The sequence below is a fragment of the Anser cygnoides genome, chromosome 33 (assembly GCF_040182565.1).
Source record: "Anser cygnoides isolate HZ-2024a breed goose chromosome 33, Taihu_goose_T2T_genome, whole genome shotgun sequence".
Classification (NCBI taxonomy): domain Eukaryota; kingdom Metazoa; phylum Chordata; class Aves; order Anseriformes; family Anatidae; genus Anser; species Anser cygnoides.
This window is the reverse complement of record NC_089905.1, coordinates 2,727,135-2,749,780: the sequence shown is the minus strand read 5'-3', so window position 1 is coordinate 2,749,780 and position 22,646 is coordinate 2,727,135. Positions and strand designations below refer to the sequence as shown.

Genomic DNA, 22,646 nt, shown 5'->3' with positions numbered 1-22,646 from the left:
CACCGGTGCGCGAGCACCACACCGCCGTTTATTTCAGCGCCTGCACCCCTGGAACCGCAGCAGCCATAACCCCCAGCTCGCTGAGTACCTGCTGCGGCACCGCGGCTTCGCTGGGGGGGGGGGCTCCTCATCCCCCCCCGTGCTGCGGACACGGATTCCTGCTCCCCTCGGCAGTGCCCGCTCCCGGCAGGGCAGCGCCCAGCGCTGTCGGTGCTGCTCCAGCTCCGTCCCAGCGCCCCAGGGAAGGGCGCAGCCGCCCCGGATCCGGCCCGGTGCCGCGCCTGGAGCCTCACTTGCCCGGCAGGCCCTGGGGGTAGCCGCCGGCGGCCTCCAGCATGGCTTTCCTCCGCACCGTCTCCTTGGCCACACTGTGGTTCAGCCTCCGCAGCCGCTCCTGCTCGAGAAGGGTGGGGGGGGGAGCAGCAGCCGTCAGCACAGGGGGCTGGGACCCCCCCCCCCCGAATGCTGCAGCCCCCTCCCCAGCCCCGCGGTGCTCCAACCTGGGCGTTCTGCAGGATGTTGTTGACCAGCACCACCCTGCGCCGGGCGTTGAGCAGCTTCTTCACATAGGGGTCGAGGTCGAGCGCCACTTTCTGGTCCTCGTTGATGCGGCACAGCTCTGCCGAGAGGAGCGGGGAGGGGGAAGGGGTTCAGGGCGTGGGGGGTGAACCCCACCGGGCCCCCCCCAGCCCCGCAGGTGCCCCCCCACCCCCCCGGTGCCTCCTCACCTGTGGCCAGGCTGTCAATGTGCTCCCGCAGCTCCACCTGGCTCTCCCTGGGGAGGAGACGGAGCTGGGGGCAAGGAGCCAGAACCCATCCCGCACCCCCAGCCCCTACCGACCCCAATCCTCCCCCCGCCCCACGCCCCCCTGCCCGAGCCCTCCGTACCCCCCACGCCCCTCCAGCAGGGTCCCCCCCCCCGTTACCGACACCCTGAGGCCCCCCAGGCACCCCAAAGGCCCCCAGCCCCGGTCCCCCACCCCAGTGGGGACCCGCCCTCACCCCCCCACCGCTGCCAGGTGCCCCCCAAAGCCCCTCACGGCCCAAAACTGCCCCGGCCCGGCGGCCCCGGCCCCGGTCCTCGGCTCCGTTCCCGATCCCGTGACCCCATTCCCGGTCCCGTTCCCAGCTCTCGGCCCTGGTCCCGGTCCCGTTCTCGGCACGCCCCCATCCCCCCCCGTCCCCGCTCCTGGCCCCACGGCCCCGTTCCCGGTCCCGTTCCCGGTCCCGACCCTCATCCCTGGTCCCGGTCCCGTTCTCCGCCTCCCCCCTGCCCTGCCCTGCCCGGTGCCGGTCCCGGTCCCCCGTTCCCGGACCTGACGGCGTGCACGTGCCCGTCGAGCTGCCGCACCGCCGGCCGCAGGAACTGCAGCAGCCCCTCAGCGAACAGCTCCCGCGCCGCCGGCCCGCCGCCCCCCCGCCGCCGCCGCCATCTTGGCGCCGCCGCCGCGCGGACCCACGGGAAATGGCGGCGGGGCCGCCGCGCGCGAGGGGCGCCGGGAAATGGAGTCCGCGCCGTCCTCCCACAGCCACTTCCGGCCCGCGCCGCGGGGGCCGCTGGGAAATGTAGTTCGCGGGCGCCTCCCTGCGCAGCGCCGAGCACCGCGGGTAGCGCAGAGCCTGCGGCCAACGCCCACGGACGAGCAGCGCATTTTTGGGTAGTTTCGTCTTTTTTTTTTCTCCTTTTTTTTTTTTTCTTTTTTCCTTTCCTTTTTTTTTTTCTTTCCTTTTTTTCCCCTTCTTTTTTTTCCCTTTTTTTTCCCTTTCTTTTTTTTTTTTCCTCTCTTTTTTTTCCTTTCCTTTTTCTTTTAACCTTTTTTTTTTTTTTTCGGGGGGGGCACTTTTTCTTACAAAAATTAAATTAAGCGCGGGGCCTTGCACGCTAGCGCAGGGGGCCCGGCTCGGCGGCGGGCATGGTGTGCAGGACCTCGTCCAGCAGCTGCAGCGCGCGGTGCAGGTGCACCTCGATCCAGCACGGCGTGTGCTTGATGCTCTGCCGCGGGTAGTCGGGCCCCCAGCCCTTGACGAAGCTGAGCCGCAGGATGCACAGCCGCCGCAGGTCGTCCACGCCGATCCCCGCCGCCGCCGACAGCCCTGCCCGGGAGGGAGGCGGCCGTGGGATGGGGGGGTCCCGGGGCTGGGGGAGGTTCCCCCCCCCCATGCCTGCCGTCCCCCACCCCCGGGGTTCACTCACCCACGGCGGGCGCGATGCCGCCCACCGAGCCGGGGCCCGGGATGGTGCCGGCCACGGCGGCCGCTTGAGCGGCGGCGGCGGCCTGGGCCGTGGCTGCTTGCTGCTGCATCTGGCGGTGGCACTGGCGCAGGTCGAATACCTGGGGGGGGGATGGGGGGGGGGCCCTTCAGCGTGGGCACGGGGTCCCTCCCTCCCCGCAGCCCCTCCATCCCCTCCTGGCACCAGGGACCCTGTGCTGGGGGTGCCCTTTCACATGGCTGTGGGGTCCCTCCATCCCCAAAGTTTTTCGTTTCCCCCCAGCACGGGGGTCCCTTTGCTTGGCACCCACCTGAACGTGGACTTGGGGTCCTGCCCTCCCTGGGGTCCTCCCATTGCCCCTTGGCGCTGGGGACCCTTTCCCTGGGACCCCCTTTAAGGTGGGCACGGGGTCCCTCAGTCCCCGGAGCCCCTCCACTCCCCCCCAGCATAAGGGACCCTTTCCTTGGGACCCCCTTTAACGTGGGCGCGGGGGTCCCTGCACCCCCCAAAGCCCCTCTCCCTGTCCCCCACCTTGATGTAGGCGCCGGGGTAGATCTTGTGCACGGCGTCCCCGGGGGCCCTGCCGGCCTCCCGGTCCAGGTAGTAGCTCTGCACGAAGACGGCGTGGTCGCTCAGGCACCGCATCCACACGTCCCCCTCGCCGCGGCACTCCAGCTGCACGCCCTTCCCGATGTGCAGCCTGCCCCGGAGAGGCCGTCAGCCCCGGCGCCCACCCCCCCGGCCCCCCCGTTCACCCCCGTGTCCTCCCCTCCTGCCTCCGCCTGCCCCCGCACCACTCCTACGCCTCCCATTCACACCCGCATCCCCCCACCCCCTGCATTTCCCCCCCACCCCCTGCATTTCCCCCCCGCCTGCCCCCTCCAACCCCCTTTTGCCCCCTCCACCCCCCTTCTGCCCCCTGCGTCCCCCCTTTTGCCCCCGTATCTCTCTTCTGCCCTGTGCATCACCCCACCCCCCCCACGCATCCCCCTTTTACCCCCTCCAGACCCAAACTGCCCCCTTAATCCCATTTCTGCCCCACGCATCACGCTTTGGCCACGTACACCCCCTGCTTGACTTGTACCTCCTCCATTTACCCCCCATCCTTTCTGCCCCCATACTACCCCTAATTAATATTACCTCCTCCATTTACCCCCCCATCTTCCCCCATAATCCCCCATCGTACCCATACCCCAATTGCCCCTATATCCCCCCACCCCATACACCCCCCCCTTTACCCCTACATCCCCCCGCCCCATACATTCCCCCCCACTCACCCCACACCCCCCCCATTTACCCCCCATTCCCCTTCGCTCCTGCATCCTCCCCTACCCCCCCATTTTCCCCATCCCACCCCGCCCCCCCCTCCCCGCCGCCCCCACTTTGCCCCCCCTTGCCCCCCACCCCACCGGGCCCGCTCGCTGGCGTCGGTGCGGTGCACATTGGAGAGCTGCCCCAGGCAGAAGCGGTCGCCCCCCGAGGGGTCCACGTAGCCGTCCACGATGACCACGGGGCAGCTGGACGGCACCTTGAAGATCTCGCCCACCTGCACGTCCATCTCGAAGTAGGCGATGGAGCACCAGAACTCTGGCCCTGGGGGGGGGGGGGGGACACGTGGGTTGTTGGCGGGGGGGTCAGGGCACACCGGGGTGCTGGGTGCCCGTCGGGTGCTTACCGGGGTGCGTGGACACCGGCTGCTGGTACGGCGCGGAGCTATGGTGCGGGGGCCCTGGGGCGCAGGGCACAAAATGGGGTGAGCGCTGCGATGCCGTGCCCCCTGCCCCATCCCATCGCCCCCACTGCACCCCCCCCAGACCTACAGTAGTGGTTGGGGTGGTGCAGGGGGGGCTGCGGGTGGCTCCGGCTGCTGGGCTGGGGGGGGGGCTGCGGCCCCCCCAGGCTGGGGGCGTAGATGGCCGTGCTGCCGCTGCTCCAGCTCGCCGGAGAACCTGGGGTGGGAGAGAGGGTGGCCGGGGGGGGGGGGGGGGGGGGGATCAGGATGCGGGACCCCCCCCCCCCCCATAAAGCTGGGGGACGCAGCAACGTGGGGGCAGCCCCGGTACTCACCATGGTAGGGCAGCTTGGGGGGCGCGGGGTAGCCGTTCTGCGGGGGGGGCTGCGCCGGTGTGGCCGGGGGCGGCGTGGGGCAGGCGATGCGCAGCAGCCCCTCGCCGTGGGGCAGCGGGAGCAGGGGGCCGCCGGGGGCCACTGCGGGTTGGGGACGGGGTTGGGGGGGCTCGGCGCGGTGCCCCCAAACCCCAAGAATGGGGCTGAGGTGGGGGGGGGGGGGCTGGGGGGAGACGTGGAGAGGCAGGGGGTCTTACCTGGGGGCGACATGGGCAGCGCGGGGTAGAGGCTCCCGGGGGCGCGGGGGGACTCGGGGAGCGGCGGGGGGGGCAGCGGCGGGCGGTAGGGCTCGGCGGGGGGGCGCGGCGCCCGCTTGGCCCCGTGCGGCACCTCCATCTGCACACAGTCATGGACAAACTCCTCCTTCACCAGGCGGGCGGGGGGCACTGGGCGGGGGGGACACCGGAGACCATTGGGGGGCACGGGGACCCGCTGCGGGGCTTGGGGGGCGGAGTGGGGGGGGGGGGGGGCCCACACGGAGGGGCTGCCGGCTGCGGGGCCGCAATGGGGCCGGGGTCTCACCTGCGCTGGGGATGCTCAGACCTGGCGGGGAGAGACGGGGGGGGGGCGTTACGGGGGTCCCCCCAAGGGGAAGGGGGGGGCTGGAGGTGTCGGGGTGGGGTGGGGGGGTGCTGGAGGTGTTGGGGCTGGGCTGGCTCACCGATGGCCGGGGCCACCACGCGCTCGTAGTGGTAGGGGTTGACGCAGACGCTGTCGTACTTGAGGTCGAAGGCGAACTGGCAGAACTTGGCGTGCTTCAGCTCGTTCTTGTGCAGGTCCGGCCAGCGCCACAGCCGGGCGTAGATGACGTGGGGGAACCCCTTCCTGCCCGCCACCTGGGGGGGGGGTTGGGGGGCGAGGTGAGGGGACAAGGTGGGGGCACAGGGGGGGGACGCTGCGCCCCGCCACGCACGGCCGGCCCCACCGATGGCACCCCCAACATGGGGACGGGGGGGGGAGGGGGGGTTGGACACCCCCCCCCCCCCCCCAGCATCCCTCGCCCCCCGCCCCAAATAAATCCCCGCAGAGCTTGGGGCTGGCGCCAGGCTGGGACCCCGCAGCGGCTGGGGGCTCCCCCTGCGCCTTCCCCGGAGCCGCGCTCGCTCCAGACATAACAACCCCCCCGCGCCCCCCCCGGCTGCAGGCTGCCAGACAGTGACTCATCCCGGCAAGGGGGGCAGCGCCGCCGGGGGACGGGGATGCCGGAGCAAGGGGGGGGACGGCACAGCGGGCGGGGGGCAAAGCAGCCCCCTGTGATGCTGCAGGGGGGCTCTGCTCTGCCGGGGGGGGCTGCTCTGCCTGCCCCCTGCCCCCCCCCCCCCCCAGCCACGTGTGGCTGTGTTGGCGGTGGGGTGAGAGCGCAGATGCTGAAATCGGTGCGGTGCCGGGCACGGAGCTGTGGGGTGGGGATTGTGGGGGGACCCCCCCCCCGAGCACCCCTCTGGTGGGTCTCCCACTGCCCCCATGCCAACCCCCCCCACCCGCCTTGCAGCTTCGGGAGGGCTCTGGGGTCTCAGGGGACTGGCACCCAGGTATACCCAAAGCTTGGGGTGGGTTGTGGGGTCTTGGCGGGCTCCGCGGTACCCCAAAGCCCACGTCCCCCCAGCTTGGGGATCGCTTCCACAGGGACAGCAAGGGCCAAAAGCTGGGGATTGCTCTGGGGTCTGCAGGGTCACGGAGCACCAGGATACCCCGGTCCCTCCAGACTGGGGACAGCTCGCGTGCTGGGGGCTCACGGGGCACCAGGACCCCAGGTCCCCAAAGCCTGGGGAGGGCTGTGGGGTTTGGGGGGGTTATGGAGCATCAGGTCCCCCCAGCTTGAGGACAGCTTGCACGGTGGAGCATTCATGGGGCACTAGGACCCCCACGACCCCCAGCTCGGGGATGTTGGTAGGGTCTTGGGATCACCCAGGTCCCCACAGCTCCGGGGAGGCCGTGGGGTGCACGGGGTGGGGGGGCTGTCGGGCTGCAGCGGTACCCGGACCCTCGGAGGCCACCACGGGGGGGGTTACCTGGAGCCGCCCGTCCAAGGTGCGCTGGATGGTGACGCACTTGCTGGGGTGGGCGCCGTTGGTGGTGATGGCGGCGATGAGCGAGTCGAGCTCGTCCTTCTTCTCCTTGAGCTTCTTGACGAGGCTCTCGATGGCCCGCTTGGCGAAGGTCTCGTTCTCCCCGCCCTGCCGGTGGCACATCAGGCTGTGCACGATGCTCAGGCAGGCGTCGCTGCTGGTGGGCGCGCCGAGGGACATGGCGCTGCTCCCCTGCAAGGCACCGCACGGCACGGCCCTGCCCGTCACCCCGCGGCAGGGGCCCTGCCGGCCCCCCTGCCCTCGCCTGCGCGCCCACCGCGGCACGGCCTCAGCATCGTGCGCCGCGCCGGTGCCCGCGGGGGGCTGGAGGTGGCGAGAGGGGGACGCGGCCCCCCTGCGGCACCGGGGACGCGGTGGCCCCTTGAAAGGGCACGTGGCAGGCGAGGAGGACGTGGCACAGAGCCATATGTCACCTCGGGGGGGGGACCAGCCAGGATGCCTGGCTTCCACGGTCCCTATCCAGGGTGGGAAGAGGCACGGGGGTAACGGCGATGCCTGGGGCGCTCGGGGTGTCCCCAGCAGCAGCAGAGCCCGCGGGTGGCCACGTGCCCGGCCCGGGGGTCTGCAGGGACGGCGGCGCCGTGCGGCCAGCAGCCGTGCCACCCCGACGGCGTGCGGCAGGGAGGACGCCCGCGTGTGCGCAGCGTGCGGCCGTGCGAGTGCTCACCCCGGGGTGCCGGAGGCGCGCTCGGCGCTGCCCAGCCCCGTCTCCAGCGCGGGGCCCAGACTAAACAGAGCCCAGGCTCCTGGCGCCGCTCCTTAACCCCTCGCTCGCTGCTGCGTTGGGCTTCTCCCTCTGCCTCCTCTGTGCACACGCCAAGAGCCGCGTGCACACGCGTGTGCCGGGGCCCCCGAGCATCCTTCCCCCCCCCCCCCCCCCCGCCTGCCTTCTCCAGCCGTGGCTCTGAGTCACGGCGGGTGCGAGCGCTCCGGGGCCTGGGAAAATCCTTGGGCCGGCGGCAGACACAACAAACCCTTCGCCCCTGCTCCGCGCCGCTTATCCGCGGGGCGGGAGGCCGCTTGTCCTGCCAGCGCGCTGCTGGCTCGGCCCCCGGCGCGGGCGCATGGCCACGGCCCCCCCTCGCCAGGGCGATGCTGCTGGCCGGGCTCCCCCGCCTTGAGGCCAGCCAGATGCCGTCGGGAGTGGGATGGGGGGACGTCGGAGGGGCCCCCGCTGTTGGAGCTCGGCCCCGGGTTCCCCTCCAGGCTGTGGGGTTTGCTCTGCGGGTGCCTCAACACCCGTCGCGGTGATGCCCGGAGCTCCCCGGTGCCAGCGCTCGCGGTGCTTGCTGCCAGCCAGCTCGTCCCTGGGTACCCCGCCAGCCTGGCACGCTCTGCCTCACGAGCGAGGCTCAGATTTTGAGGGCAAAGGAGGTGAAAGAGGGCAGCAGGGAGTCCCTGAAAGATGGGGCTGCGCGGGGGCACCCCGGCAGGAGAGCTCCCGGTGTCGGTCGTGGCTCCCAGCAGCTCCGGTGATGCCGGTGGCTCCGGGGAGGACGGCTCGAGGAGAAACAGCGCTGCCGTCCCCAGTCTCCTCCGAAAGTCAGCCCAGTTTGGGGGAAACTGAGGCAGAGGGGTGCTGCTGGCTCGCGGAGAGCACCGCCAGCCCTGCCGGTGCTGCGGGACGGGGCTGCCAGGGGCCGGGGGGACCCGACGAGGCCCCACGGGGGTCGCGGTGCGGCGGCACGCCGGGGTCACCTCCCGGCGCCTCGACCCCCCGCTCCGGCTGGCAGTGACATTTCTGCGCCAGCCTTTTGTCCCAGCCGACGGGGGGCTGTTCACCGGCCCTCGCGGCTCCTCCGGCAGCGGCGGGGGGGGGCTCGGGCCGGGGTCTGTGCCCCCCACCCCGCATCGTCCCGGCCACCAACGCCCCCAGCCCCTGCCAGCCCCCAGCCCCCGAGCCCCGGCTCTGCTCCCAGCCCGGCGGAGGGGACCCCCCGCCCCCCCTGCCTAACCCCGGGGCCGCCAACTTCGCTCCCCGGTAATCCCCGGGGCACGGACAAAGGGACCGGCGGTGCCCGGGGGGGGGCCCCGTTGCCAGCCCGGTGCTGGGGGGAGGCTGCAGCCCCCAGACAGGAGGGTGCCGAGGGGATGCGCGGAGCTCTCGGCGCCCCATTGCAGCCCCCGGGACGTCCCGGAGCGGGGGCTCGGCTCCGTCCCCGGCGGCACCGGGGCCCCCCTGCACAAACCCAAACCGGGGGGCGGGGGGGGGGAAGCGGGGAGCGGAGCAGGGGGGGGGGCTCCACCGGGAGGGGGCAAGGGGGCGCCGGGCCGGGCCGGGCGAGGGCGGGGGGGCGGGGGGGGCTTGGCGGGGCCGGGCAGGGCCGGGGGGGGGGGGGGCCGGGCCACTCACCTCCGCCTCCCGGCTCCGCTCAGCCGGGGCCCGGCTCCCGCCGCATCCCCGCCGCCGCCGCCGCCAACTTGGGCGCTCCGGCAACAAAAGGGGCCGCCGGAGGCGCCGCCGCGCCGCGGCCAATGGCAGGCGCCGTGACAGCCGGCCGCCGCCCCGCCGGCCAATGGGGGCCGCGCTTGCATTGCGGGCGGGGCCCCTGCCCGAGGCTCCGGACCCGGCTCCGGGCGCGGCCCCGGCGCGGAGCCCCCGGGGGGGACTTTGGGGGGGGGGGGGGGGGGGGGGGGGGGGGCGGGGGGACCGGCCCCAGGGGACCCGGAGCCCCCGGCACCAGCCCCGGCCCCTCGCCGCGTCCCGGCTCGGCCAGGGGGTGCGGGCAGCCAGCCCGGAGAGTTGAGGAGGGCGCTGCAGGGGCTCCCCCCGCGCTGCTCCAGGCACAGGAGCTCCAGGAGCGGGTCCGCAGCCGGGGCGCTTCCCGGTTAACCACGGGGTAACGCGCTCCACACTTCCCCACCGAGCAGCACCGGTGTGCGTGAGGGACTGCGAGCACCCCCAGCACCCGCTCACGAGGAGCTGCAGGCCTGCAGAACGCGCTCACAGCAGCCGGGAGCCCCGCGCTCCCACCCTGCAGGACGCAGGTTTCGGGGTCCAGCACCGCCCCCAGCTCGTCCCACAGCACCCTTACTGCATGGGGGCACAAGGAAACGGCGCGGATGCACCCCAGACAAGTAGCAGAAAGGCCGATGTGACCCTCCCAGCATGCTGAGGAAAAGGGAAGAAACCAGCCGCAGTCCACTTGGCTTTTATAATTGTTTCTCCTTTGTTACAACAAACCAGAAATACAGGATTCCATTCAAACTGGAACAGGTCACAGAACGGCCGAACTTAAAACTTGAGGACAGGGGGAGGAGCAGACCCCTTCTCCATTCCCAAACGCGCGGGGGTCAGTGCAGGCGGCTGCTCTGAGGGCTCGGTTTCGGTTACACTGAGCGGTAACAGCACTGGCGAGCTAATGAACCTTGGACCCCGGGTTTTAAAAAGCCAGTTCTACCACGATCTGCTGTCACAGATGTTAATTCTATGGTCCTGCTTCCAATTCCTTTAAATAAGATTTCCTGCAGATACAGAAACCACTGGTGCCATCTGTTCATACACAACACAAAAAGAAATTCAAACTTTTATCTAAAACAAACCCCAAAAAGCCTTCAGCTCGGGAAGTCCTCCGCACTACTCATTAACAGAACGCTAGCTATCAACAGAGAGGAACTTTGGGTGCAAAACAGCAAGACTGGCATGTCTACAAGGAGCGCTACACCTAAACCTGGCTCAACTGTTCACCCTGCCGGGAGCCTTTGCTTCAGATGGACTGAAGAGAGCTGGGGGCATGAGCTCGGCCCTTCGGTCACACTTGGGGACAGCACCGGTCCCGAAATGCCACCGCGGCGCCTCGGAGGCACATAAACATGCGGTCCCAGCACCAACGAGCAGCGCTCCTCTGCGGGGGCGCTGCAAGGAACCGCGGCTGCCTGATGTCAGGGGCTAACTGCAGCACGTCTGCCAAAGTCACCTTTGGAGTAGTTAGGGGGGAAAAAAAAGATACAAAAAACAATCCGGAGAAGTTCCATACAACACAGAGTATCAAAATGTTAAAGAAACACGCTAAAGTCTGATTTCTTGGTAGAACAGGGCTGCTCCCTATTCTTGTGGGTCCTTCCAGCATGAATCAGGGTTTCCATTTTTAGCTTATGGGCATTGACATACACACTAACTTCAACGACAGTCTCTCGCAACCACCTTCAGTCATTTGTTTCCGGGTCTGTCTGAGCCATGTAAGCATCCAGCTCGGCATCGAGGTGTCCTTTCGTTTTCGACATGTAAGCATCTAACTGGTTGTCCAGCTGCTCCTTGGTCAGCGCCGGGCGTGCCGATCCTCTTCCTCGTCCTCTGCCTCTGCCGCGGCCTCCGAAGCCCCCTCTTCCCCGGCCTGCCATGCCGCGACCTTACAGAGACGAGACAACAGTTACACACTGCAGCAGACGCAGCCTCGGGGCCCGGCGTCGCCGCGCTCCCCCTGCACAGCCGCGGCCCAGCTGCTCCAGCGCCTCCCTGGGGAGCCAGGCAGCCTCGCCGGAGCTGCTGCCCCTCCGCCTGCCTCCAGCTGCAGGACCGGGGAGGCTCTGCTGTGCTGGCGTGGCTCCCCGGGCTGCTTCGCTTTCAGCCCAGAGACATCTGAGCCGCAGCTATCTGCTGAGCCCTCAGCTCCAACTGCCACCTCCCCAGCTTGCATTCCAGCTCCTACACCGCTCCGCGTACTTTCTCCTCTGCCGAGGGCAGCCCGAGGTGCAGCGCCTGCAGATTTCTGGGACAGGTTCAAGCTCTTAGCAAAGCGGCAAGGCCAGCAAACATTACAAGCAAACTTCTACTGAAGTACCTCAAATCCTGAGAGTTTTCAGACTACTTCTGAAGCAGGATACCCAGGAGACCACACTGACCAGTACTAGTTTGTCAGGTGAAGAAATAAAGCGAAAGCCAAAGCTGTCGGGAAATACGCAGGTTCCCAAAGACTGCTCTGAGAAACACTGTGCTGATCTAAAAGTAACACGAGAGCGCGTTTGGCAGATGTTCTAACCAAACGTGTCAGAAACATTAACAACCCTGCCATCAGCAGCTGTCTCCTGATTTCCTCCTGTACTCCTGCTTCACTCTGGTGCTTCTCATTTGTTGTTGACAAGGGGGAGCTCACTTCCCCGAGACCTGATTTGGTTTCTGACTTTGCATTTAAGGTTACTTTGCTCATGTGAAGGGTCAGCTAGGAACCTGCTCCTTCACACACCGCAGTTTGAGCTTTCTCCTCTATCAAGTTTTTGCCCCTCACCGAATTAAAATACGCAGCCTTATGGTTTACACAGGCCATTTATCATTTCCTTTTTGAAGCGTGGAAGACAGCGCGGCCTTCCTCAGCACGTTCAGAGATTACTCACCGCCTGCACTACCACCAAAAGCATCACACAGCCAGCGATACCTGCAGGAGGGAACAGCATTACCCAAAACCCCTCTAGCAACACTGAAAGTCAAGGATCTGGGTTAAGCACAGGGCCTGGCAAAATGTTTCAGGAAAGGAAGCCTTCATTTAGCACCGTATTATACACCCATTTGGGCGTGAATGGCTCTCGGGCTGCATGTACCTACATAAGCTAACCTTAAACAGGAAAGGGAACTGAGGTGTGCTCAGCAGCAGCACGCTGCTCCCCAAGTTTCTGCACACTGACCTCTGCCACCAAGTCCACCACGGCCCATGGCGCCTCTGCCCAGACCGCCTCTTCCAGGGCCACCGCGACCTCGAAGGCCGCCTCTCCTCAGGCCCATCCTGGGGGACATTCCTCTTCCTCCCCGAAGCATGCTCTGACCTGCAACAGTGACGGAATTCCAGGCGGACAAATCAGTTCCCAGACCGAGCAAAGGAACCGGAGTCGAGCTGTCGAAGAGGCGGCGTTGCTGACGGACCAGCCGTGGTACTCACCCCTGAGCGGGAGTCCCCCTCTCAGCAGAGCTCTCGCTCCCCGGCCGCCACGCATGGCTCCTCGTGGCAAACCTCTCTGCCCCATCGATAGTCCTCTTCCGCCCATGGCTCCGCGAGCGAGGGGTCCTGCCGGACGGCCTAATCGTGCCTGAATGTTGCTTTTACCGAGGCGTTGCTTCAAGCTCTTCTGGAATGAAAGATTTTTAAGGAACAAAGTCATGCAGCAATCTCCGACTTGCGACACAAACAGCACGGCAATTGCTTATCAGTAAGGTTTTTTTAAAAAAAACAGAGAGGGTCAACAGTTCTCTGCAGCACACAATCAAGCTTCAAACAGAGCACAATCAAATCTGCTTCAGGAGGGATAATTTATGAAGGTCAAACTGAGAACAAAGACCTTTCCTGAAAGCAAGTGTTTGTACAGAGACAAGAAAGTTTGCAGATTCAGAAGGAAATATTTTTCTCCGTTTTTAGCAGTGCCGCTTGGTCCAAATCAAAGCGGACACTTAATCCGCACGGCAGCCCACTAATCCTTCTTGCTGGAAGGTTACCGACCATGAAAACCTCTGAGCTACAAAGCAGCCACCCCTGCTGGGGAACGAGCCTAGCCTACCTCCGCAGAGCGAGTGCCATCTGCGCAGCCACACGCCAGCGCATCGCTCCGAGGGGCCTGCTGCTACAGCCCTGGCCTGGCCACGCTTCCAGGCTACTGTGACCGCTACGCACAGCGCCAACTTCTCCGTCTGCTACGGAAACAAAACTGTACTGAAGCACCTGACCCTCACAAGAACTGGAAAACTCATCTTTGCTTATCTGTCTTTTAAGGTGAAATTGTTTTTTTTTTCCCCTCCTTTGAAGTCCTGCAGGTCCAACCACCGGAGTCCATCTCACGGACAGAGCTGGCTTCCCTTGGGACAGCCGTAGCTGCTCTGGACCTCAAAGCCTGCACCGGAACGGCTGCAGGCACAGCTCAACTGCTCACAAAGCAGCAGCAGAACTGCCAATTTTACATCTCAGTGTTTTTAACGCGCCCTGGTGCCAATCCTGTCTCCACACAGACCACAGCTTCTGCTGCAACTGTTGAACCCTGCAGCGGACTGGGAAACAGTGGGGACCTTTGGAGCTGTCTCAAGAACAAGAGCTCTCAGCCCTCGGAAGGTAAGGCACAGAGACCAGTAGTGTGCTACAGCTTTCCAGAGTTGCTTACACTTCTCGTCAGCTTTGTAGTTCTACTTGACTCAAGCCTGCGGACAGCTGAAACGCTTCTCCTGAAAGCGGCCTACTCTGTGGCTGAGTTAAGATTCGCGTTTCACTGCCTCACAGCTTACTCATTCGCTTTTCCGATGGCCGCAGCAGTCTGAGATGTTCATCTCCTTTCTGCCCAGCCTGGCTGGCAGAAAGGCATGAGAAAGCATGTGAACATTTCGCATCCCATTACTCATTTATATTATCATGAGAGTTTAAGATAACTGCTGGACTTTGCACTGACAGAGCCTAAGAGCGCTCACCTTTCTGCCTTACCTCAGCGCAGTAGCACCTTGGTCTGCTACAGCCATTAACTAAGTGCACGCCTAGAACCACAACATAAATGCTTTACTTAACAAGAGGAGAAGGGAGGTTTACGTAAAGGCTGATGTGGTGGGTACAAACACAAACCCATAAAGCTAGCACATGCAGTGCCCTGCAGGAGTTGAGAGTACTTTTCTGAAGCACAGGTTCTGAAACACATCACTGGAATCAATGCTCCTCAGCATTTCGACACAGCACATCCAAACGGATCAGAAAAGCTCCTGCTGATACCAAGTGAAGTGCCTGTGAAAAGCCTGTCACCACATCAACTCCCAGAGCAACTTACAATCTTCAAAGAGCAATCCAACATCAATCAGGTTTCCAGATTTCCCTATAATGTGCTTCTGCAGCCCTCCCTGGCAGCACTCAATCCCAGAAGAACGCGATGTACACCTATTCCTGGCATATGGGTGAAGCTTTTGGCTCAGTTCTTTCCTGTTCTCCTCAATTCACCAAGCAGAAACTTTATGCTTTCAATCCAGTTTCACTTACCACTTGTGAAATTCTTAAGGTTCAAGTCTTTTTTTTTTAAAGCAGAAAAGTTCTTCAGGCTACCATTTCCAGAGCTTTTGTTTATAAGCTCTGGGAGGCTAACTGGCACCGCCGTCTGTTTTTAAAACAGAACTCTCAAGAGATCTTAAAAAGCAGCTGCATTCCTCTTTATCAGAAATTAAGCCCTGAACATGAGCACATGTGGCAGGTCTAAGTATTCCAGCTATTTAGTGAAGCAGCTCAGCTAACAACTTTCCAGGGCTTTCTCCTGGTGTGCAAGATAATGCAGAGAATTATATTTAACCTCTGCTGCAGTCAAGTCATGCAGTGCTGCTATTTAAACTCACTGCACAGCTGCGCAGCACTACCCCACAGGTTGCAATCCATGCCCTATGCACACATTTTAAGCTAATCTTTTCAGCCTTCCCATTTAAATACAAGTTTTAAGGGTCGCAAAACTCCTTAGCCTGACACGGAGCAGACCAGGCAAACACCTGTTCTGTACATTATTTTTCACCACTGCCCCTTTTTTAAGCCCGCAGTTATAGAAAAACGTGGACCGCAGCAGGAAAAGGAAAAGCAAGGATGCTTGCTTAGACCTGCTGCTGTACTGAGAGGATACTTTGACAAACATGCCCCACGATCTATAGCATTCATCACTAAAATGGGGATAAAGACAGTTTGCATGAGGAAAATGTAACACTATTGCTCAAATCCAGGCCTGCAGCCTAGCATTTGCAAGCAATCAAGCATCAGTTTTTCATCTGGTCCTCGCAGCCAGCTGCTATCAAGGGAGTGCACCAAGAGAGGGTGGAGTTGGGGATGGGAGCAACCAGCCTCAATTGGACAGTAAGTGCTGGAAACAATCTGCAACAATTGTAACTGCAGCTACAGTGCGAGATGAAGAACTCTGCAGATCCAGAAACCCAGAATGAGAACATTTCTCTGAAAAAATAGAGAGGAGATATGAACAGCCAGCACAAAAACAATGAACTCAGTAATATTAACCAGTAAGTTACGAAGTATTACTTATCTGGAGTGAGAAACGGGATTTTTTCAAGTCCCTTCAAGGTTTCTAGTGTTTAACTTTCAGGAACATTTCTCAAAATCCACCGTATCCTGAAAAGCCATCAGCTGGTGACGGGCATCACCTGGCCACACCACAATACGCCCCTTTCTCTCACCTGTTTAAGCTTCAAAGCAGCCTGGACAGAAGGTCTATTCTCCATCTGCTGGGCCAGTCTTCTGTTTCTGGCACTGGCTAGCTGCTGCTGCTGCTGCATGGTAGCCCGAATATTCACTGGCATCGGCTGTTTGTTCTTCAGCATGTTAGTAAAGCTTCAAGGTCGAATAAAATGGGTGTTTAAATAAAGCTTTATTACATACATTTATTGGCATTTCATGGTTCTCAAGATTGGATCTCCAGATCCCATGAACCTTATGTAAAGAGTGGTACTTAGGTCACATCATATGTGATTACATATTCCTTGTTTTCCACAAGTGTGCAAGAATTGGAAACTCAGAAGTGATGTTGTATATTAATTCAGAAGTGATAAAGCTTCAGGTTACTGATTTTAGAAATGGAAGAAGGAATGAAAACAAGCAATAAGCAGAGATGACCATGACAGATGGAAGAGGACATCACGGAAACAGAAAAGCCAAGTGAAATCTGACTGCAAAAGCTAAATTAACCCTCAAAGATCTCAGAAACGTGATAAAAAACCTCAATACCGCAGGACAGCTTTACAGGAGACATCACCCTGGGGACAGAATGAGATGCCTCTGGCACACCACGGAACTGGTGCCTAAGAAGTGCCACCACCTGAGCGTGCTCGCTTATGAGAACAGTTTGCTTGGTAGTGTCTGTGGTGCATGGAGAATCTTCTGTCTTTAAGAGCTGTATCAGAGCAGAACACAGCAAGATGGTAAGCATCATTAGCAGCAACCCATCAGCTGTCTACCGTGTCCTGGGAGCTACACAAGCTGGAAAAGAAAACGTGGGTAAGGAATACGGACTGACCAAAATGAAACAGGCCAGCAAGCCTTCTCTGCACTGCATCTCACCACCTGCCTTCTCAGGAAGAAGCTCCAACCATTGGCTCAGGCTAGCTCTCACTGCAGCACTTGCCAGAGCAGGAACTGCACACAAATGGCTCCATTTTTCCCTGGCTCACTGATATAAATATAGTTAACCAACGAGCGATTAGTAAGAAAGTGAAACGTAACTGCAGCGTCACTGTTAGTTGTCTGTAGAACTGCAGAAGCACGATGGCATGGAAAAAACGGGAGAATGCTCAACAGAAGAAATAAGGAAATCAGTATCGAGAAAAGAGAGATGGAGATGAAGCAAAGCGTTTGCCTCTTACAAGACCCAAAACATTGTTAAAGGGCCTTTGGGCTTGTTTAATGGCCTGCTGCATGCCTCTTACAGGCCAGACCACATGCACGTGTGTCTGCCTCGGACAAAGCAGCAAGCCTACTGCAGCTTAGGTAACATGCTACCATACCGCAGTGTCAACTATATAAATGTAAAAACATGTGGAAGAAAAAGGGAGGGTGTGAGGTTTCTCTCTGTTGTTATAACACATCCCGCCATATTTACGTGTTGAGAAGTTTAATATTAACTGCTATGGATAAATTGCTCCAAAACAATTGCCCTTTTAACCTTGCGTACCACATTTGTTGCAGTTTAAGACAGAGGTGCATAGCCATCTGCTTGTTTTACTGAGGTTAAAAGAGGGCAGAAACCACGTTGGTTTTTGGACACCGGACAGTGATAATTAAGTAAAAAAATTTCTTATGAGCTGAAGCTGCTGTTGGCTTCCTCACCGCTCGTTCAGAGACATCTTGGTGGTGCTCTTTAGCACAACCTTCGGTGCTGACTGTGCAGCCATCTTCAGATCAACAGAATCTGCAAAACACGAGAGCCAGATTTAACAAACAGCACGGAGATCTTGCATTTAATCAGCTAAACATTCAAAAACCTGCATTCCAGCTCCTTTGGTACAGAGAATCAAGAACTGGGCAAATAACTGCTATTTTATCAGCACAGTTTTATTAAGTTTTGTAGGCCATTGCCATGATGCGGCAGGTTTAATAAATTAGACATTTATGTTAACTTAATTCTTACTAAGCAGCCTTCTTTTTAGGAAATGAAATTTTTTCCTCTGGTAAAAGTAATGCTGCAAAAATACAGTGCATCAGCAGCCAAGGTGGCCCCTAAACGTCTTGTTTAGTACTGCATCTAGTGACACTGCTACAGTTCCTAAGCTGTTAGTATAAGCAAGGTGTAAACCCCTATTTGCTTTAAGCAGATAATGCCATGTACTTCACAATAAAATTCCAAGATTACCCTACAAAAGTCCTATATACTTTAAAAATATTAAGGCTCCATCTTCCTATGCTACACTACAATTGCCACAGCTTGGCTGGCCAGGGATACACTGTAAATGTGCAGTCCCTTTGGATTTTTATTATCTAACGCTTTGGTAGGCAGCTCACCCGCAGGCATAATGTGGTTGTCTAGCATGAAAGCGTGCCGCACAGGTCACAAAAGCAGCAAAGGGATTTAAACCCAGCTGTTATCGACCCTGCGAGCACGGCTCAAGCCTTGGGTGTTTTTGCAGTGATGAGTATTACTTAAACGGGCTACGAGCAAGCCTACGAGAGGAACAATTCCTCGTTTTTTATAACCGCCATCAAGCCCAACGCTCACTACCGAGCGTTCATCCTCACAATACCCGGAACAGCGTCCTCCTGGCAGGGTTTTACAAGCCACCAACGAGTCGCTGAGCTAAAACCCGGCTGTTTTTTTAACCGTTAAGCGTTTTTATGATCATTTTTTCCCGTTCCCCCGCCACAGCGCGCCGGGCCCAGGGGGCCGAGGCCGGGCCCCAACCGCCCCGAGAAGCCCGGCCCCAACCGCCCCCAGGGAGCCCGGGCCTGGGCAGCGGCGGGCCCCGGTTCCCTCAGGGGCAGAGACCTCGGGGGCTCCCCGGGCCCCCTGAGAACCCCGGAGGGCCCCCTGCGGCCTCCCCCGGCCCCTTCCCGGGCTCCCCGGCCGCCCCCTCAGCGCCCCCCCAGCCTCTCACCGAAGCAGGCAGTCGCCAGGTCCCAGTTGTGGCCGGCTGTACCCTGCCGGCGGCGGCTGCTCACGGTTCACGGGACCAGGGCTGACTCCGTCGCCCTCCGCCCGCTCCCGCCGCCCTCCAGCGCCTCAGCGACAAAATGGCGGCCGCGGCCGCAGCGCCCGCCCCCCCCCTCCCCGCCGCCCAGCCACGAGCCGGCCAAAATGGCGGCGGCCATGGCAGCGCAGGCGCGGGGTGCCGCCAGCACAGCGCCCTCCGCCATTGGGCGGGGCAGCGGAGGCGCAGCGCTTTCCTCCTCTGCTATTGGTCAACCGGCACGGGGTGGGCGGGACCGGTGCCCGTGCGGCCTGGCCGCCGTCGCCCGGGGGCAGGGGCGGTGGTGGTGGGGCACTGTCCGGGGGGTATGCTGCGCGGCGAGGCCTGGCCCCGGTGGGGCGGGGGCGTCCCCAAGGCCTCGCGGGGCCCTCGTCCTCCTCCCCATGGGGCATCCGTCCTCCCCTCGAGGCCCCCGTCGTCCTCCCGGTGCCCCCGTTCTCCCTCCCCGCCGCCGGTGGGATGCGCGTGTCCCGCCTGCCCCCGGTGGTTCCCCGCCCCGCGGCGGGGCCCCGGTGCCCCGGGAAGCGCCGGGTCTGGCCCCAGCGCCGGCGGACGATGGCGCTGGCGGCCCTGCGCCGGGCCGGGCGCTGCCTGGTGGCGGGGGCCGCTGGGCGAGGCGATAACGAACCGGTTCCTCCGGCCCCGCCGGGGGCCCGGACGGCGGGCAGCGAGTCCCGGCCTGCGGCTGCCCCCGGGCCCCCGTATCCCGCAGCCCCGTGCGGGCCGGGGGCACCCGACCCGGCGGTGCTGGTCCCATGGGGATCCGGGGCTGGGGCCCGGCTCCGGGGCACGGTGGAGCTGGGGACATCCCTGGGCCCTTGGGTGAACCGGGGGGGGGGTTGTCCCGAGGGGGTCACGGGCAGCGGGATGGGGATGGAAGTCCCAAAGGAGCTGACAACACGCCGCGGGCTGGGTCGGTGCCTTTATTGCGGAGCTGGATCCCCGTGGGATCCCCTGGGTGCGCTGGGGAGCGGGAGGTGAGGTGGGGTGGTGTGGGGGGCTCTGCGTTTTGGGGTGCCGCGGCTGGCTGCTGCGGGGCTGGGGCTGGCCCGGCTCAGGCATTCTCCCAGAAGAAGGTGTTGCAGGCCACGGTGAGGGCGGCCACCAGGACCACGTACTCCTGGAAGTCCACCTCCCCGTCGCCGTTCTCATCCAGGTCCTGCATGATCTTCTCCACGGCACCCGTGTCCTTCTGGGTCTGTTGGGGGGATGACAAAGGGTGAGCCCCAGAGCTGGGGACATGTCCCAGGGCGTGGAGAAAAGGGGAAGCCCATCTCCCACACCCCAGCACAACCCCTACCTCCAGGAAGCAGCCCAGCTCGCTCTGCAGCAGCTCCTTCAGCTCCTTCTTGCTCAGCTTGTACTTGTCCCCCTCTTTGCCCGAGTAGTGGTGGAAGACGTTGATGAGCGTCTCCATGGCCCCTTCCAGCTGTGATGCCATGGCTCCGGCTGCAGGGAGGCACCCGCTGCGTTACGGCGGCCGCTGCGAGCCCCAAATTTCAGTGCCCCCCTTCTCCACCCCAGAAGCACTGCCTGCCCTGGCCTTCCCAGCTTGGTGCCACAGGGCTGTGGGGTGCCCTGGTGCTCCCCCAGGCTTTATCAGGGTGCTCCTGCAGGGGGGGACCCAGGCTGCATGCCCCCTTTATAGGGTTGAACCCCGGTGGGTGCCTGCGCACCATCCCCAGCCCCGCGCTCACCTGAGCTCCCCGCCGCGCCAAGTGTGCCGGGCTGGGCTGGCCGGAGACGTTAAATAAGCTCCAAGCCCCCTCCCTCCGGGAGGATCCGATACCAGGGCTGGAGAGTCGGGCTGGCACCGCCGGGACGCCCCGTGCTGCCTTCATGGGGACCGGGATGCGGGGACACCCCGACAGCCCCACTGCTGCCCCGTGGTCTGCTCGCCCCGCACCAGAGGGATGTGCTGGAGCATCTCTCGGTGCTTACAGGGCAGGGAGCCGCTCTCGGGGGCTCCACGTCTCCCTTGTGCCAGACCTCAGGCATCCCTTTCTGCCACCCCTGGGGCCAAAGCTGGCCTGGTTGCGGCCCTATGGGAAGAGCAGCAGTGGGGTGCCAGGGAAGGGGTGGGCCACGGAGCCAGCCCCAGGTCGGATCCTGACCCCAGGGGCGACCTGCTGGCATCCCCCATCTGTCAGCACCGCGGTGCCCTGCCGGATCCGGCCCCAGCCCTGCTCCGCGGCCGATAACAGCGCGGGTGTCCGGTGTCCTCGGAGCCAGGCGGGGGGGACCAGCGGGGGCTATCGGGTGACGCGGCGTGGGCCCCCCCCTCCCCGCGCACAGAAAGGCCTCTTGTCGCATGAAAAATGCCCCACAATCCCTGCCCGAAGGTTGCCTCAGCAACGGCGCGGCCAAAGAAACCAGATTCCCCGGCTGCGCTGATAATCCCAGCTCTCGTTACGGCCCAGCATCCGCAGCGGCCTGGCCGTGCCCGCTGCGGCCTCCCCATCCCCGCGTGTCCCCCCGGGAGCGGGGGCCGGTGCCAAGCCCCCAAACGGGGGCGGCTGGGACGATCCCCCCTGCTTTGTGCCCATCCGCAGGGGAACCCTCCCGAGGGAGCAGGGGGGCTGCCGGGTGCTGTCACTGTGGCGTTTTTGCAAGAGCCGGGTGGTGCTGGGCTCTTTATCCCAGATTCCAACCCTCATTCGGGGCTAATTATATCCCGCTCCCTCTGTTTCCATTTTCCGTACTTCCCATCCCATGTGTTGGGGAAATAATGCAGCCAGGGGGTCCCAAAATTGCCGACACACCCCCAACCCTGTCTTGGTCCCATGGGGAGCCAGACCCGTGGCCCTGTCCTGGGGGGTGATGGCGTGGAGGGGTGGAGGGTTTTGGGGTGAACTGCAGCATCTTTGGGGGCTGCACCTGGGGCAATTGGGGTGGCCATAAAGGGGGTCCTGGATGGAGATGGGGATCCCAGGTGGAATTGGGGGTCCCAGATAGAGATAGGGGGTCTGGATGGAGATGAGGGGTCCTGGAAGGAGCTGGGGGCCTAAGATGGAAGTGGGTGTTCCAGAGCTGGGGGTCCTGGATGGAGATAGGGGGCCAGGATGGAAGTGGGGTTCCCAGATGGAGGTGGGGGTCTTGGATCGAGGCAGGGGGTCTGGATGAAAAGTGGGGTCCTAGAAGGAAGTTGGGTTGCCAGATGGGGGTGAGGGTCCTGGAAGGAGGTGGGGGTCCCAGGCAGAGGTGGGGGACCCCAGTGTCACTCACTTGGCAGTGTCCACGCAGGGGCTGGCAGCGGTGGCACCCCCGTACCCGTCTCAGCGCGGCTCGGCAGCGGGCAGGATCCGGCTGAGCCTTCTGGGAATGCCCAGCCCTGGCGCTGTGTCGCCTGCCCAGCTGCTCCGTGACGGTCCCAAGCTTAAAAATAACCCGGGCCCTGCAGCCACTGGGCATCGGCACGGCCGGGTGCTTGGAGCGAGCCGGTGGCTGTTTCACGGCCGTTTCACGGCCACCGACTCGCTCCAACCCCCTGGCCGTGCCGAGCTCTGTGTGCGCTTGCCCAGGCTCTGCCCCACTCTCATTAAACCCCAAACCTCCCCGGAGAGCAGGAATCGCTGGGTGTTTCCCGAGTGGTGGGACCGCCTGGAGCCACGAACCCCGCTGCTGCGGGGACATCACATTGGGGGGGGGGGGGTGGTCCTGGGAACGGGGACCGCAGCGGTGCCAGCCCGACGTGTCCGCACTGGCAGCTCCCCAGGACAAGCTCTTACCAAACCGGGAGCAGCGAGGGACATGCCAGGAGGTTTACACACAGCTTGGAACAGGTTTCAGCCTCTGCGACTCCCGTGCTCCACTTTGACCCAGCTAAACCAGTTGCTCCAGTTGCTGGTGCCGGGGCTGGGCTTGATCTTGTCTCTCCAACCCATTGCTGGAGTATGGAAGAGGCTTTTCCATCCCTAGAGTTTGGAAGAGGGGGAAGCTGCTGGGTGTGCACCGTGCCAGGGTCAGGGACATTGTAATGACACCAGGCATGCGGTGTGGTGGCCTTTTCTACTGTGGCCTCGATGGATTGGGTGCGTGATGAGTCCTGATACACGGTGTGGACCAGTGCTGGGCCAGTGCCCGCAGTGCCCACAGCCACTGT

General features: G+C 62.8%; 4 protein-coding genes across 9 annotated transcripts; all 4 read right to left on the bottom strand.

The window, feature by feature from the left end:
* Positions 1-6: 6 nt before the first annotated feature.
* Positions 7-1,861, bottom strand: SNAPIN (SNAP associated protein; the record flags this gene model as incomplete). Its single annotated transcript, XM_066986367.1, has 4 exons — positions 7-394; positions 501-619; positions 729-775; positions 1,317-1,861. Coding segments are annotated over 4 exons (816 nt in total), but the record flags the coding sequence as incomplete, so codon positions are not given.
* LOC125180227 (mothers against decapentaplegic homolog 4-like) lies at positions 1,827-8,918 on the bottom strand. Of its 3 annotated transcripts, none has more exons than XM_066986364.1 (12): positions 8,783-8,918; positions 6,352-6,600; positions 5,001-5,175; positions 4,862-4,882; positions 4,537-4,725; positions 4,280-4,420; positions 4,033-4,161; positions 3,888-3,941; positions 3,622-3,805; positions 2,744-2,912; positions 2,195-2,333; positions 1,827-2,094 (listed from the first exon to the last, which is right to left on the bottom strand). In XM_066986364.1, exons 2-12 carry the CDS (start codon positions 6,586-6,588, stop codon positions 1,883-1,885), a joined length of 1,650 nt encoding a protein of 549 aa, XP_066842465.1. In that variant the 5' UTR covers positions 6,589-6,600; positions 8,783-8,918; the 3' UTR covers positions 1,827-1,882. The 3 variants fall into 3 exon arrangements, with proteins under 3 accessions (XP_066842465.1, XP_066842463.1, XP_066842464.1); XM_066986362.1 differs by lacking the exon at positions 8,783-8,918 and adding an exon at positions 7,097-7,115; XM_066986363.1 differs by lacking the exon at positions 4,862-4,882 and having other exon boundaries at positions 8,783-8,894.
* Positions 8,919-9,565: 647 nt separating this feature from the next.
* On the bottom strand, positions 9,566-18,644 carry CHTOP (chromatin target of PRMT1). Of its 2 annotated transcripts, none has more exons than XM_048049214.2 (6): positions 18,452-18,644; positions 17,190-17,271; positions 15,545-15,698; positions 12,300-12,486; positions 12,049-12,186; positions 9,566-10,778 (listed from the first exon to the last, which is right to left on the bottom strand). In XM_048049214.2, the coding sequence occupies exons 2-6, from the start codon at positions 17,252-17,254 to the stop codon at positions 10,576-10,578; spliced, it is 747 nt and encodes a 248-aa protein (XP_047905171.1). In that variant the 5' UTR covers positions 17,255-17,271; positions 18,452-18,644; the 3' UTR covers positions 9,566-10,575. The 2 variants fall into 2 exon arrangements, with proteins under 2 accessions (XP_047905171.1, XP_047905172.1); XM_048049215.2 differs by having other exon boundaries at positions 12,300-12,483.
* Positions 18,645-19,453: 809 nt separating this feature from the next.
* Positions 19,454-22,294, bottom strand: S100A1 (S100 calcium binding protein A1). 3 transcript variants are annotated; one of them, XM_066986366.1, is made up of 3 exons: positions 22,273-22,294; positions 19,845-19,993; positions 19,454-19,742 (listed from the first exon to the last, which is right to left on the bottom strand). In XM_066986366.1, the coding sequence occupies exons 2-3, from the start codon at positions 19,983-19,985 to the stop codon at positions 19,599-19,601; spliced, it is 285 nt and encodes a 94-aa protein (XP_066842467.1). In that variant the 5' UTR covers positions 19,986-19,993; positions 22,273-22,294; the 3' UTR covers positions 19,454-19,598. The 3 variants fall into 3 exon arrangements, with proteins under 3 accessions (XP_066842467.1, XP_013056734.1, XP_013056735.1); XM_013201280.3 differs by lacking the exon at positions 22,273-22,294 and adding an exon at positions 21,770-22,149; XM_013201281.3 differs by lacking the exon at positions 22,273-22,294 and adding an exon at positions 20,242-20,805.
* Positions 22,295-22,646: the final 352 nt, after the last annotated feature.

Excerpts from the sequence above, each read along its gene's own strand:
- LOC125180227 (XM_066986364.1), bottom strand. The coding sequence starts at position 6,588 with ATGTCCCTCGGCGCGCCCACCAGCAGCGACGCCTGCCTGAGCATCGTG. Across the intron at positions 4,726-4,861 it reads TCTGAGCATCCCCAGCGCAG|TGCCCCCCGCCCGCCTGGTG; the intron begins GTGAGACCCCGG and ends CCCCCCGCCCAG. Across the intron at positions 2,334-2,743 it reads ACCCCGGCGCCTACATCAAG|GTATTCGACCTGCGCCAGTG; the intron begins GTGGGGGACAGG and ends TCCCCCCCCCAG.
- CHTOP (XM_048049214.2), bottom strand. The coding sequence starts at position 17,254 with ATGGCTGCACAGTCAGCACCGAAGGTTGTGCTAAAGAGCACCACCAAG. Across the intron at positions 15,699-17,189 it reads AAGATGTCTCTGAACGAGCG|CTTTACTAACATGCTGAAGA; the intron begins GTGAGGAAGCCA and ends TCGACCTTGAAG. Across the intron at positions 12,487-15,544 it reads CTGCTTTGAAGCTTAAACAG|AAGAGCTTGAAGCAACGCCT; the intron begins GTGAGAGAAAGG and ends CTTTCATTCCAG.
- S100A1 (XM_066986366.1), bottom strand. The coding sequence starts at position 19,985 with ATGGCATCACAGCTGGAAGGGGCCATGGAGACGCTCATCAACGTCTTC. Across the intron at positions 19,743-19,844 it reads AGCTGGGCTGCTTCCTGGAG|ACCCAGAAGGACACGGGTGC; the intron begins GTAGGGGTTGTG and ends TCCCCCCAACAG.